This window comes from Eumetopias jubatus, unplaced genomic scaffold (genome assembly GCF_037043125.1).
Source record: "Eumetopias jubatus isolate StellerSeaLion01/CBP00866 unplaced genomic scaffold, mEumJub1_p1.0 scaffold_1, whole genome shotgun sequence".
Classification (NCBI taxonomy): Eukaryota; Metazoa; Chordata; class Mammalia; order Carnivora; family Otariidae; genus Eumetopias; species Eumetopias jubatus.
Window position 1 is genome coordinate 55,370,415 of NW_028274807.1, and position 15,261 is coordinate 55,385,675.

The following is a 15,261-nucleotide window of genomic DNA, read 5'->3' on the forward strand; positions in this document are numbered from 1 at the left end:
ATTGAAATGTTGGGTGATTACTGCTGTTTTTAATACTGTTGGACTTCACATTCTACAACAGGAAGATGGGGTGTTGGGAAAAAAAGACAACTTCCTGCTAAGTTTAGAATTTGCTAGAGACCTAAAATAGTACTTTGGAGGGAATGACATAGTGGGAATAGAAAACAGAATTCTGAGTGCTAAACACAACAGAGAACATTTTTTCTTTCCAAGAGGGGACTCAAATTATTGTCCTAGACAATAGAACACCAAGTAAAATTAGACAGTGAATATGTAGTAATACATTAGAGGACAGAGACCAATTTTTTATTTTGATTCCTAAGGAACCTGCAGTCCATTTCCTTTTACAGTTCACTTCAAATCTTTCCATTTATCATTCCAGAACGTTTATTGAGCACCAACCATGTGTCAGATTGTTCTAGTAAATTGTGATACCTAAGTGCACAAAACTGACAGAAATCCCTTTAGGCTATTAGTAGAAGACAATAAATAACAAATTACATTTTATGTTAGAGAATTGCTACAGAAAAATAAACTAGAGCAGGGTGGGGGGAGAAATGGTGCTGGTAGGGGTTGATAAACAGCTTGTGATTTTATTTTTTAAAAGGTTTTACTTACTTATTTGACACAAAGAGAGAGCACACGCACAAACAAGGGGAACAGCAGAGGTAGAGGGAGAAGCAGGCTCCCCGCTGAGCAGGAAGCCCAATGTGGGGCTTGATCTCAGGACCCTGGGATCACGACCCAAGCTGAAAGTAGACACTTAACCAATTGAGCCACCCAGGCGCCCCCAGCTTGTGATTTTAAAGAGGGGTTTGGAGTATGCTTTTTTGACCACGTGACTTAAAAGGTTTACCATACTAACTTCTGGGTAAAAATCATTCCAGCCAGTGACAAGATGAGGGAACAAAGGCAGGGTATTGGAGATGAAATTGAAGGTGGGGGGAATGGGGTAGGAGATACTTACATTGTCTTTGGAAGTCATAACGAGGACTTTGGTTTTAACTCTGAATGAAACAGGACCCATAGGAGGGTTTTGAGCAGAGGAGTGTCATGATTTGACTTGTGTTTCAAAAAGATCTTTTCATATATACAACTATTTTGAAATGTTATTTAAAAATTACAGATATAAAAGTTAGCACACCTGTGTATTGTCCCTCACTAACCAATTGTTAAATGAAAATTCTGTAGTTATCACAACCTAGACATTAACACTGCTGTAGCATCATCAAATTTCCATTCTATATTCAAATTTCCCATTATTCCACCTAACATGCTTTTGTGACAGAGCTATATAACTTGTTCAAACCAGGGCCATTTTAAAAAGATATATAGCTTACATATGGTAAAATATACATATTAAGCACACAGCTCTGCAGATTTTTACATATGTATAAACCTTAGTAACTGCCACCCAAAACAAGGTAACTCACTTTATGCTGAGACATTTGGTATAATCAGGACGGCTTGCTCTTCTGAGTAGATTCATATTAAATCTTTTTGGCAAGAATATCATGAGTGATATTTCCCATCAAAAAACACATTTCTGTTTGTGTCATTCCTGGTGATAAGCCTGAATACTTGGTCAAGGTGGACATAACCAATTTTTTTCTATAAGCCCTGTCTTGCAAAATGTAGATTTACTTGAGGAACTTTCAGATAAGTTAATTCCAATTCAGTAAGTTAGTATTTTAAAAATTTCCCCATCATTTTCCTCCCACATCTGCTCCTTGGGGCTGGGATCCTTGGAGATGTAGCCATTTCCAATTTTGCTTCCTGGCAGGGAGTTCACAGGCTTCTTCAGACAGATCCATTCCACTTAGCCAGCCATGTCTTGGCAGAACTTGCCTCCAAAGCTCAGTTACTTAACATCAACTCTTGGGAACCTTACATGTCCCTTTGGAACCAGGAGAAATTCGGAGGGCGGGATCCAGACGTCTCCTATCACCATTCCCATGGCACCACATACCTTGCTCACACCATGCATGTGCTTCTGGGCAGACAGATCTGCATGACCATGACTTTAGTTTCCAGGTGGGAAATTGGAAAATTTTCTCTCCCCCGGCTCCTCCCAGACATCAAGATCATATGGCAAGTTCCCTTTGCCACAGAATTCATCTGAGGCATGGAGTATTGAGCTCCAAGTTGTTTTTTTTTCTTGTAATATTTTGGGAGCCCGGGAGGGACACAGTAAGGGAGGGGTAGACTAGTGTAGTTAAAACTATAGGAATTTTGGGGGAGGCTTGTGGGGAATAGGGAAATGCTGGGGAATTAATGTGACTTTAGAGATTTTACCTTGCTAGGGGCAGGAAAAAGGGGTAGATAGTTATCTTCGTGGTGGAATACAACTCATTTATAGAGATAACTAAGTTTACTTTTGTGTGTTAGGAATGGGAAGTTATCCATAAGCAGATTGGGAAGGCAAAAGAATAGAAACTTGGGCAATCCACTGAAAATAGGGAAAAAGCTTAAAAAAGGAAACAGAATTCAAATTCAAATTCATGTGTACAACAAGATATAGGGAATAAAATGTGTATATTATTTATTTACACTGAAAAATTCTGACCATTAACGAGTAATGGGTGTGGAGACAATGCAAGATCATGGAAGTGTCTTGCTCATCAACAAATATTCCTCTCTAGTTTTTAACATTTATTAAGGATTCTTGCCCAAATCCATCCATATCATGATGGTTAGAAACTTTCCAACTCTACTACTCCTTCCAGTACATTTTGGAGGGGGAAAAAAAAATCTCATAATCCAAAAATCCACAACAATAAAACAAGGTTGGAAATTGCCATAAAAACCAAGTGAAAAAAACCACCTTGAGTGGTTTTAAAAAAATCATGCCGAAGAAAATAATGATTTTTGGCTTAATCTCGAATTAAGAATATTAATAATTTGCCCGCAATGCATATGGTCTCCTATATACAATAGATGATTTTATATAAACGTTTGAAATCCAATACATTATGAATTTATGATTCAGAAGCACCCTTAAATATTTTTAAGCAGTAGAAACATACATAATAGCTACACGGGGAAATAATACCAGCAAAGTGTTCTGTGTTTTTATCCCAGAGACACACCATAGAGGTCTCAGGTTATTAAGAAAACATCAAAAAATGTTCTGTTATATTAAGAGTACGTTTGGGGGAGTGGGAAGGAATAGCAGCTTTCCCTTAGGTTTAAAATACTCAGTGCGAAGTCATGAGCCTGAGAGGAGTTAGACTCTCGTGAGAGAGAAATCCAGCATGGAAGCCCATCCTGTGCTTCCCACTCCACTCCTTGGCGAGGGGAGGCTCAGGCTCCCACTTTATTTATTTATTTATTTTTAAAAAAGATTTTATTTATTTATTTGACAGAGAGAGACACAGCGAGAGAGGGAACACAAGCAGGGGGAGTGGGAGAGGGAGAAGCAGGCTCCCTGCTGAGCAAGGAGCCCGATGCGGGGCTCGAACCCAGGACCCTGGGATCATGACCTGAGCCGAAGGCAGAAGCTTAACGACTGAGCCACCCAGGCGCCCCTCAGGCTCCCACTTTAAAGGAACTGTTAAGGTCACTTCTATTTCAGAAGGGTCAACATTGGGTAGTATGAATGACTTTTTCATCTTATTAAGTAGAACGAACGGTGATTTCTGAAATGCGTTTCCAACCTAAAGCGTTAAGAGCCCCTGTATCCCAACCCACGACCCTGCAGGCCCAGGTGGGGGTCAGAGGGTAACACCTGCAACGCACCAGCCTGTGTGCCCTGGAGGCAGGAAGATGGAGGGTGTGGAGCAGCCTGCCGTCCCGCCGCCAGCCAGCCAGCCAGCCAGCCAGCCAGCCAGCCAGCCAGCCAGCCACACTGGAGTTGATTGTAGTTTCCTTTCTATCATTAATTATAATCACAGCCGTACCCCTTTTCCTGGTACTGTAAGGTCATTGGAGGCTTTTCATTAACACCTTATTCCTACAAAGCAAACAAGATGTTTGTTTTTAAGAAGATGAGATCCAAGAAGAAACATTTAGTTACATCCTTGGAAACAGCCAGGAACCCCACTGGTGGAATTGTCCTTAACTTGAAGATAGTGGGTGGAAAGCATGCGACCATGTCATCAAGGAGTGACTACTAGCCACGTTATGTCTCTTGTAATACATTCCTGTCCTGTGCAGCTCATGGGCAGGAGAGGCCAGCGAGTGGATCTTCTACCATTTGCCCAGTGGCCTCGGTGGGTCATTAAAGGACTCTCCAGAGAGACCTCAATTTTATTCAACTTGCTTGACAGCGACAACTATTGGCAGAAAGTAGGACAGCCAGAAGGGGGGAAAAACAAGTGCACTCACATCCGTTCTCCCGTGGGAGACAGTAACTGTGCCATAGCCCAGGGGCTGCCACTGCTGGCTGGGGGAGGGGGAGTCTAGCCTGAGGGTCCCACCCACTTTAGGCTTCTGTGCTCTGCCAGCTGGCCAAGACCCTGCGCGTTCAGTAAGCTCGACACTAAGGATGGGCCTCCTTGTAGGCCAATGGAGGATGGTTCCAGCACAACTGAGAGCTGGGGACAGGGGTCTCTGGGAGGCAAGTCTGGGCTGCACCAAGCTCCTCCATTCAGAGGGATAGTCCTCTTTCCATCCTCCCTCTCTGTAGGCTCCTCTCCCAAACTAAGCCCAGAAGCATACTTAGGCTCACTTTCTCCAATACAGCACAAACGGAAATTTCCTTTGAGCATCCTATTGCTGCACCTCTCCATTTGTGCTTTTGGAAAACACCTCCAGCCATCCTTTCTACTTGTTTGCTCCCCATATTCAAGCCTCAAAAAGTCACCTGTATCTTTTACTGCTTTGACTCTCACATTAACCAAGCAAGTATATCATTTGTACCTTCTTCAGCTTCATTTGATATCATTTGATAGCCAGATATCATTTGATAGCCAGATTCTATTTTGGCACCTTTAGAAGATGTGAGGCCCTTAAAACCTATTAAAAACAACTTTCCCACAACATTTTTCTAACAGATCTCACACCCTTCCCTCTTTGGCAATGTAAGCCTCAGTACATTTACTTGTTTCCAACCCTTCAGTGGCCCGTGACCCAGGAAAGAGCTGCCTGACCAGATTCCTTGTCCTTCACTGTAATCTTTGAAACTGCAAAATTTTACATATCTATCCTTTTCTTTAAAACTGGGTGATGGGCATTAAGGAGGGCATGTGATGTAATGAGCACTGGGTATTATTATATAAGACTGAGGAATCACTGACCTCTACCTCCGAAACCAGTAATACATTATATGTTAGTTGAACTTAAATAAAAATAAATTTTGTTGTTTATATTTTCATTGTATTGTAGTCCTATACTATGATCAATAAAAAAATGTGAATTCTTTGGGAAAAAAAAAACAATTGCACTTAAGTCTCCTCAGTAGGTTCTCTGTAAAAGTAAGTACAATGGAAACAAACAAACAAACAAAAACCCTAAATACAATAGCCTTTTGGAATAAGTGTTTCTTTACAGGCATATAAACCTCTTGGTGGCCTCTTTAATACTTTGGTGACTTTTGTACACCTCCCTGTCCACGTGGCTTCTCATATTAGAGATGTGGAAATTGAGGCCCAGAAAAGTGAAGTGGTTTGTGTAAAGTTATGGAAATGGTCGCTGGTAGAAACGCGACTTTGGTGGAGGACTGTCCCCTTCCCTGAGCCAATGTTGTGGCTGTGGCTTCAAAACAGAACAGTACTCACCCCACTCCACCTTACCCCAGTTTGTCAATTGTAGTGGCTTATTTAACTAAAAATATTTCCCATCCTATTTAGAAACAGAAATCTTAATGAATTAGCTGGTTTAGTTTACACAGAGAACAAATTTATCAAGTCCCTACCCCCCTGGCCTATTCCGCATCAGCCAGTCATTTAATGTGTTGATTTCAATTGGCTTAGAATTTAAATTATAGAGAAAAACCGTGTGTCTCCATAATTGTGCTTCTAGAGTGGGTTGTTTGATGATTACAGATACTACATTGATCACATCACATAATTAATGACATTTTTTGAAGGAACACCATGGGCTACTGGGTAAATTCTAAGCCTTCAATGCTTACTATAATGAGACCCCAAACTAATGATATTACTGAAAATCTAGAATGCTTAATTTGAGCCAAAACTGTTTTTTGCATACATTGTATATTTCCATCTTAAAACTTCGTTGAAAGGGATCCTTCCTGCTGGAATAATTAACACCCACATTTTTTTTTGAGTGCTTGTCTATGTCAGATAAGCGCTAAGAACTTTACACTTACTAACTCATCTAATCTTCACAATACTTCAGATAGGCATTATTATGCCCATTTTGTAAGGAGGAAGCAGACTTTTTTTTTTTTTTTTTTACCATATTCTGTTACCAAATTTCTACTTTGTTCTAAGTTCTCAACCTTGGTGTTGGTCCCTATACTGAAAAATGAGCTTTCTCCTTCTTTCCATGTAGGCAATTCTTCCTTCAAGTTAAGAAACCTCTTCTTGGTACGAGTCATCACATGGTATTACAGCTGTTTATATACCAGTACCCCCATTAGACTGTAGTCTACTTAGTGGATTTTGTTGCTGTTGTTTTGCTAGTCATTATTTCTGTGAAGTACGTACACCTGTAATACAGTAATGAATCAATACTGTTTCTCCATAATTATGGGTGGGTCTCTAGTAGAAGCATTAAGCCCTGACCTATAAATGCTCTTTTTCCTAGGAATACACTAAATTCATAATAATTTTCTTGGAACTCTTTACTGACAGCTTGTTCAAGAAATACAGGGCTATTTAACATTAACATGCATCTCCTCTCTCCCCTAACTAAAAACCAGGTGTCCAGTTTTAGTTTGTAGAAAAGCACCAGGTAGTTACCTTCGAACACATTTGGGGCACAGCATATTGTCCTCCAGGTGTGGGGGTGGAAAATTGCAGGCCGGCAGCAAGAACAGGGCACATACTCTCCCTCGTTTTTCAGGCACCCAGGCTTGTCCTGCATGAAATTGCAGGTGAACCCAACCTTCTGTGTCTGCAGGCATACTTCTTCCATGGACCACACACCACCTGACACCTGGAGAAGGAGAAAGGTAAGTACCAACACAGCATGGCCAAATTCTAATGCTCTTCTGGTCAAGACTATATCATGGTCTTTGTTTCTTCTACTTTTCTCAAGTGTCAGCTCCAAGGTATGAGCCCTGGAATCCTAGCTTAACCTACTCTGTTCTGGTCCCTTTTAGAAAACCATACAAAACAGCTCCTGTTAAAACTTTAAAAAGGAAAAAGTATAGTTGGAAATGGCATAGGTCCAGGTAGGCAAATGACAGTGCAAGGGAGGCAAAAACTTTACCTCTGCCCATCCTGGGTTTGCAGCAGGGACTCCTTCACAAAAAGATCAACAAGAGAAAATCAGTTTATTAATGCGTACGGCACACATCACTTGGAAGAAACCACCAACGAAAACAGACTCAAAATGGCAGCTCGGAATCCCCGCTTTTACAAAGAACGATGAATTTGTAGCAAAATAACAGGAAAAACAGAAGCAGTTTTAGGCTCCTGGGGGTGGGAAGGTCAATATATGGGAAGGAACTAAGAAGTTCCTTAGGTTTCTCTGGTGCCACCTCTCAGTGGATTGTCTCCAGCAAAAAGAGAATTTATAACCTGCCTGGAGGCAGTAAAAAGAGACCTTTTCCTGGGTTTGCTGCTCTTCAATTGCCATTGGTTCAAAACAATTTTTATTATAAATTTTAAAACACTTTAGGACAGGTGACATATTCTGGTTTCCTTCAATAGAAAGACTAAACCGGAGTGGTCTGGGAAGGCCTTCATGAAATAGACTGGAGGTCTCAACAGGCATTGTACTGTGCTAACCAGTTTATGGTCTCTCTTAATTTTATGTCCTATAATTCTTACAGCATTATGAGGTAGATGAATTATCAACCTATTTTATGAGGAGAAAATTGGGAACTATATTAACCAACTTGTTAATGTCACTCACTTAACAGATGCTAGAACATCCTAGGGCCTAAGCTCAGGCAGTTGATTTTAGAGCCTGCTTTTACTTTTAATTCCTTAAAGGGGAAAGAAATAAAGCCAAACAGATTGCCATTCCCTTCTGATGACATCAATAATTTGCAGCAGTCGTTTTCAAAGTGCGGTCCCCAGACTAGCATCCTCAGCACTGGCTGAAAAATTGTTAGAAATGAAAATTCCCAGGTCCTACCTCAGTTCTGAATCAGAAACTGTGGGTAGGGCCCAGGAATCATCAACCCTTCAGCTGATTTTGATATACCCTAAAATTGATTGGAGGTTAATATCAACAGCTTATTTTCCTCAACTGGACCAGAACCAGATCTCAATCCTGGGCTTACCGTGGGCCTCCTGGGGCGATTCCACTGTCTCCATCTTCCCAGCCCTGGCTGCAATTCTGGACCAGGAGGCAAACACAGCATCTGGGGCCGAAGTTGTCACAACAACAGTATCGACTCCCTCCAGGAGAGCATCAGACCCAACATGGGCAGGGGCCCCACCCTCAGGGGAAGCAGCCACTTCAGGAAGGTAAGTTCCATCAGAAGATATTCTTTTCCCAGAACTTGCCAGAGACATTTCCCCCTGGTCCATCTTTGATCTTCTTTGTGACTGTGTGAGAATCTTGGCCTCCTCTGCGGTGACAGGAATGTTCTTCTACAAATAGGGTTTACAAGGTTAAGGTGCTGTCAGAAGTGCAGTCTCATTTTTATGATTTCGCACAACCTTGTGAGAAGTGGCGGGGGTGGGTGTGGAAGGGGGTGGTGATGGGGGGTGGGTGTGCTGTTCCTCCTCAGAAGGAGTGGAAGGAGGGAAGGAGGGGGCTGAGGCAATCACTCCACTGACTTTCTGATGCTAAAATAGGTAATTAGAATGAGAACTAAACCTTCCACTCTGTCAAATCCCTACAAATCACTTACCTTCTGATCGGGGTAAGCATATTCACAGATTCTCTTATATACATCTAGTTTCTAAGACAAGAGAAAAATGAGTTAACAATCAAGCAAGGATCCTACCCCTCCTCCCAGGAGCACAGTCTCCAACCCTGGACCCTCACCTGGCCTTTGGTGCTCAGCTTTAGTTGTTGGCACCAGGCCCGCAGGACGTCTCGGTGAAGCATGTTGGCCGGTGGCAATTTAGAAGGTAATGGAGGAACTGGGATTTTCTTCCGAAGTCTTACTTTTCCATCGCCTTGTGCCTTCTTTTCTGAATGAGAAGCTGGAGGAGAACGGGATGAAATTAGTAATAATTCACTTTTGTGTAGCCTTTTAAAATGTCCAAGTACAACTTCCAGTTCTCACAGCCCAATCCCCATTGTATAGTTACTGACTTGCCAAAGACCCCAGAAACCTCCAAGGGACACAACCTCAAACCTGGGACTGACAGACTACTTCTGAATCTCCAGTTTTTACTTCCTGAAACTCCCTTACTTTCTCCTTTGTGAGCACCTAAACCCACAGACTCCAGCGAAGTTGTACTAGAGATCTTACTTCCAATCCAGGGGAATGATTGGAATTTTAAACCTGACATCGTAAATCCTCAGTGGTGCCTTGTCCTCTCACCAAAGAACTAAATAAACCACTCGGCAATGCTGCACACAACCGCCCATTCTCAGGATTATGTCCGCCCGCCCCACTCAGGGCAGCGCTCTGGTCTCACTGCACACAGCTTTCTCACACACTCAACTGTTCAGGAAAGACTTCCAGGACACACCTCCAGAACAGACAACTATAAAGACACTAACAGTTGTGAGGCTTTACTGAGTGCACTAATCAGGTATCATGTGGGCATTATTACCCTAATTATGCCATATACATTACAACTGAGGCTGCACCCCACCCGGTCCGACCCAGCTAGGTTAAGTATTATCCTCAATTCTTAGAAAAAGAAGGTGGAGTTTCAAGGATGGGATTTCAAATTTATAGCAGTCTGGACCCAAATCACTGCACATTGAGATCCTTAACACTAAGCAGCGAGTGAAGGCAAAATGATGATCAGAACCAAATATATTGTCAGAGTTTGGAGACCTGAAGACACCAGTTTTAACAGAGGTGGCTGAAAGAAGGCTTCAGGGAGGCGTGATGTAAGTTGGGCCCCAAAGGAAGTGAAGGGTTTTCAGAATACAGGACCAATTTTCTTTCCTACTTGTTCTACTCCTTCCGAAAAGTTCCTTGGTCTTCTTAAGCCCAAGGACATGAGATTCGAGGCCTTGGAGACTTCTTACCTTTGTCTTCTTTCATAGATCTTTTGCGTTTGGTCCCGCTCATGGAAGTTCTTTGCAACTTTGGTTCACCAGAAGCCTGCTGTTTCCCTCTAGCTTCTTCTGATACTGGTTGGGATTGGCCGGCCAGAGAGTCTTCCCCCGACTTCGTGGAGTTCTGATGGGGACAGAGGCCAGTCCGTCTTCCCTTGGGTGCCCGACCCACCGCACACACTCCCTGACTCAAGATAACTCACATCCACGGCGCCAGGATAGTCATTACACATGCCACTGGCTGTGTGGATTCTCCTCCGGGAAATCATCTTAACCCCAGGTTTACTTACAGGGAAGATGGGGAAACGGGAGGCCGATTTGAAAATACGAAAAAAGACCGAAAATATGGATACAAACCACAGAAGCAGAAGAAACTAGGCTCTCTGGGGGCGGGGGATGGGAGCCCTTTTATCACCCACCATATCCATTATTCTCTTACCTGAAGATTTTCTTCCCCCATTCCTTTGTTCTTGACCTCTTCCAAAGAAAGTTTTCCTCTACTATTGCCAGAGGGATTCTATATACTCCTTCAGTGGTTCGTTGTGCTCAGCATGAAGATATACAAATAACTCCATGGCCCCAAGGGCTAGTCACAGAATTCCTTTCCAGCCTCGTTACCAAGGCCTGAAGAGATATCGCTCACTCTACCCCAGCCTTATACTCACTTTCTTAAACCTTACTTCTTCTGCAGAATCTCATCTCCAGTATTCCTGCATCCGGCAGCCCTTTCTAATCTTCTCACACTTTAAGTCACTTCTACACTTTGCCTCACTCCTTCCCCTTATCAGTCGTAGTTTTTTACATTTGTTTGTCTGATTTGATCAATGCTGGTTACTCCATTTGGCTGGTAAGCTGCCTAAGGGCAGAATCTCTCTTTCCTCCTGAGGCCCTCAAACATTTTTTAATTGAACCAGAAGAAACAAGAGAACAGTGGGGATCCAGCTATTTGAAAGAGAAACTAACCTCTTACATAAGTTGTTGACACATTTCTTATTTTCTTTCATTTACTGCCCACAGCAACCTGGTGGCAATTTCTAACTTTGGTTTTCAGATGCAGAAGCTGAGGCTCAGAGGCTACACAGACAGGCATTGCAGATGGACACAAAATCCCTAAATCTAAATCCTCTCCAGTGTCCCCAAGGTGGGAGAACAGGACAAATTAACATTTGTATGGCATTTTACATCTCTATAGCAGCTTTGCGTTCATATTCAAATTTTACGTTTGCATGGCTTTACACAAACTACTCACTTTGGAGCCTGACTGACTTAAAATCCAGAGAGTAAAAATGGTGGTTCCAAGGAAAGAGACTCTTATTGAGAGTACTCGGGTTCCCTTGACACTGGCAAGTCTCAAAGCCTCTCTACATTTTCTTTCTTTCTTTCTTTTTTTTTTTTAAGTAGGCTCCACACCCAACCTGTAGCCCATTGCGGGGCTTGAACTCACGACCCTGAGATTAAGACCTGAGCTGAGATCAAGAGTCGGATGCTTAACCCACTGAGCCACCCAGGCACCCCAAAGCCTCTCTACCTTTAATTTCTGTCTGTGGTGCTTGTCAATATGTCTGGCTTTGGATTATTTCTGTAGCTCCGGTGACCCTGGGAAAAAACGGGTTCAGACCCACCACTTCTGGTTTAGGACCGGTGTCTGTTGAGGGCAAATTAAAGCATCTATTTCTCCCCCAACCTCAGGTCCATTACCTCTTCCTAAAGTTTTCCCCTCATCTCCCTTTTTCCCCTGTTATCACTCCCCTCCAGCCCTGATACTAGATTCTTCTTTCGGACAGGATAAAATATCTTTTCTAAACCCAAATAGGAAGCCCCATTTCTTACAGTCTCCTTGCCCCAATATACCAGGTTGCAAGATCGTTATTTAGGACTTTACTGTTGTTTTTTTTCTTAACAAGAGGAAATTCTAAGGCACATTCTTTTCTCCTCGAAAGAAGGATCAAGTGTGCTCAGCAGGAGAGAGAAACATGAGGAGACGCTCAAAGACAGACAGAAACAAACCCGCTAAAATTGTAATTACCTTTTTGCCTTTTGCTTTCTCCATACCCAAAGAGAAGTCAACGTTGACAGAAAGAAAATTCTTACTTCTGAAATGGCCCCGGGCCCAAGACTGCTCTTTTAAAAGTCTCCTCCCACTTCCTGTCACCCAAAGGCGCTTTCCTTTTTCTCCTCCCCCTTTTCCCCTCCCCCACAATTTGTGAATGCTAATTTTGTGTACTCTCTTATTCATGAGGTGACTCTTGTATGAATTAATTAGTAATACCTTTCCTACCACTTTCTGTGAGCTTTTTAACATAATCACCTACCGTGTGGTTCAGGAGACATCAGGAAGTTGGAATCTTCTGAAAAAACCCAAGGGAGAAACAAAAGTTCCTGGAGACTTCAGAACGGGATGTTCGAAGGGATTTAATGAGGCAACTTGTGGAAACAAAAGAATTCCAGGGCCGGACTGGTGGTTTGAAGAAAGCAAAACCTTCTTTGTGTCCCACATAATTTTATTTCTTAAGCAAGCTTCTCAACCAATCACAACTCCAGCATTCCATTTGTACCCATAAAAACTACCACCTTCCCATCTACCAACAACTAGTAAGAGTAGTTTTTTTTTTAAAGATTTTATTTATTTGAGAGAGAGAGAATGAGAGATAGAGAGCACGAGAGGGAAGAGGGTCAGAGGGAGCAGCAGACTCCCTGCAGAGCAGGGAGCCCGATATGGGACTCGATCCCGGGACTCCAGGATCATGACCTGAGCCGAAGGCAGTCCCTTAACCAACTGAGCCACCCAGGCGACCAGTAAGAGTAGTTTTTAAAGTCTATTGAGTATTTGTTTTGACCAAATTTTAGGTTTAAAAGTTCACAGCCATTATTTTATGGTCCCCCATTTTATGGATGACAAAAGTATGCATAACATTATATTGGTAACTTTTTGGATGACGCAGTAAGAGCGAGCCAGAAATCAAGTCTAGGTGAACTTTATTCTACCCCTCAAGCCCCTGACCTACTAACTTCCAAACAAGGTCAAGTTTCTCTCTTTAAAGTTAATCTGAAAATACCTCCCACTCAGATTGCTCCTCCCTGTCAAACTGTGGGGGATCAGAAATGTGAAGTGAAGGAATCTTCTATGTTAAGAACCAGCGATTGTGGGATTCAAACCTTCCTCTGTCAGGTTACAAAGTCTACTATGTGCCTTTGTTTTGTTTTCCTACATCTCATTGCGTGCCCCAAAATGATGAAGATGAGATGATCCTTACCCGGGATGGAGGTGATAATATTCTCCCAGGAGAGAACTACGTGGACACAGGACGTAAGTAAATGGGATCCAGGAGTGGAGAAGCAAGTATAGATGAGGACTGAACAAGCCCCAAAGCACCAAAGATGAAAGCAAGTGTTTAGAAATCTAGATCACCTGGGCCGTCATATGGAAGTTTTGACTGTTAAGTATTTTACCCTGGTTCACAGACAACAAGCAGTAAATACTTACTAGGTAAGGTTTATATAATGTATATACAAAGTATTTGATTGAATTATTTTTCTCTCCTCAGTGTAATTGGAGGTAACATGGCTAAATTCTAGATTTAAATACAAACCCAGATATTGAGACATCTCATCCTGAGCAAGGTACAATCTGTAATTTCTAAATTAATAGATGGAGTATATATTGCGATTATGACTTAGGAATTCTTAGGCCTACCATGATTTTGGGGAAAATAATTTTTGAAAGAATTGCACCAATGATTAAAAAACAATAACAACAGGATAGCTGATGTTCTATATATAAGGAGGGTTAGCACGATTTAATTTAAAAAAAAAATTGAAGATAATTGGAAATAATATTGAGTTCTCAAATGAAGCAAAAAGCCAAATGCTTTTCTTGGGCTTGGAGTTGTGGTAATTTATAAGCAATTTTGAAGAAATAACAATGTGTTTGTGCTTTGGTTTCTCAAATGTAAAATAGGAATGTATGTTTGTTTCTTCAGAGAAATACGTTTATGTGTAAAATTTCTTACGAATGTTTAGTAGTCAAAAGAAAAAACTGCTGCTTTTTAAAATGTTTTTATGTCAATGCGTAAATCTCTATTCCTCCTTAGTTGGAAAAATATTCATGTTGAGTCTCATTCATTTATTGAACAAAAATGCTCGATAAATGGACAGCGACTGTGTGTTTAGTACAGGAGATACAGTGGTGGACAAAAGCAGACAAGGACCCTGCCCTCAAGGGCTTACAGCCTGGAACGAAGAACAGACATTAGGTAACTCATTATCAATAACAATACAATCTTTTACAGGATCTTAAAATGCATTACATTTATTTATACATATTATCAAAACAGGGAAAACTACTCAATTACGACACCTAAAAGGCAGAAAAGCTCCCTACATTTGGTGGTCTGCAGTAGGGGTTTTGACCTCATCAAGGAAGTCAGGAAAGTGTCACATTTGGAGGACCAGAAGAACTGAATTAACTGAAGAGGAGGGATCAGTTCAATTCAGGAACAAAATCAGGGCTGGGAGGCTGGAGCTCAGAGGGGGAGGAGGAAAATGTTAGCTGAGTCTGGATAGGTTGACCTCATCTTTAGGCAAAGAGCCATGGAAAGCTATTGAAAAATTCCAGGTGGAGGTGGGGGCGGGCGGACTCCGCTGACCATTTTGTAAAGATCTTTCAACCGTAACGAGGAAAAAGAGTTGGAGAGGGATCATCGTAGACACCAGACGGTGAGTTGGGAAGCCGCCGCGGTAGCTTTAGGCTCCAGATGCGGGCCCCTGGCGTGGTAAAGGGGAGTTCTGGGTAAGAGCGAAGACTCCACCGCCGGGCTGCATTGAAACACCAGCCGCCCTTTAACTAGCTGTGTGACCTTGGGCAAATGATCTAACACTTTCCTTACCTGTAAGATGGGAGTCTGGAAAATGATAGGTCTTACTCAGAGGGTTGCAGGGATGGCTAAATAGGCTCTCACACGTCTCAATGTCTAACGGCAGCACGTGTCTAAC

At 42.2% G+C, this 15,261-nt stretch overlaps 1 protein-coding gene across 2 annotated transcripts; it reads right to left on the minus strand.

The window, feature by feature from the left end:
* Positions 1–295: 295 nt before the first annotated feature.
* On the minus strand, positions 296–12,378 carry DPPA4 (developmental pluripotency associated 4). Of its 2 annotated transcripts, XM_028110650.2 has the most exons (7): positions 12,296–12,378; positions 10,240–10,393; positions 9,073–9,233; positions 8,936–8,986; positions 8,360–8,672; positions 6,867–7,062; positions 296–3,952 (listed from the first exon to the last, which is right to left on the minus strand). In XM_028110650.2, the coding sequence occupies exons 1-7, from the start codon at positions 12,317–12,319 to the stop codon at positions 3,922–3,924; spliced, it is 930 nt and encodes a 309-aa protein (XP_027966451.1). In that variant the 5' UTR covers positions 12,320–12,378; the 3' UTR covers positions 296–3,921. The 2 variants fall into 2 exon arrangements, with proteins under 2 accessions (XP_027966451.1, XP_027966453.1); XM_028110652.2 differs by lacking the exon at positions 8,936–8,986.
* Positions 12,379–15,261: the final 2,883 nt, after the last annotated feature.

Coding starts and splice junctions, on each gene's coding strand:
- DPPA4 (XM_028110650.2), bottom strand. CDS start 12,319: ATGGAGAAAGCAAAAGGCAAAAAG. Junction 10,394..12,295: donor AGAAAGCAAAAGGCAAAAAG/GTAATTACAATT, acceptor TGTCCCCATCAG/AACTCCACGAAGTCGGGGGA. Junction 7,063..8,359: donor ATCGCCCCAGGAGGCCCACG/GTAAGCCCAGGA, acceptor CTCCTTCTCCAG/GTGTCAGGTGGTGTGTGGTC.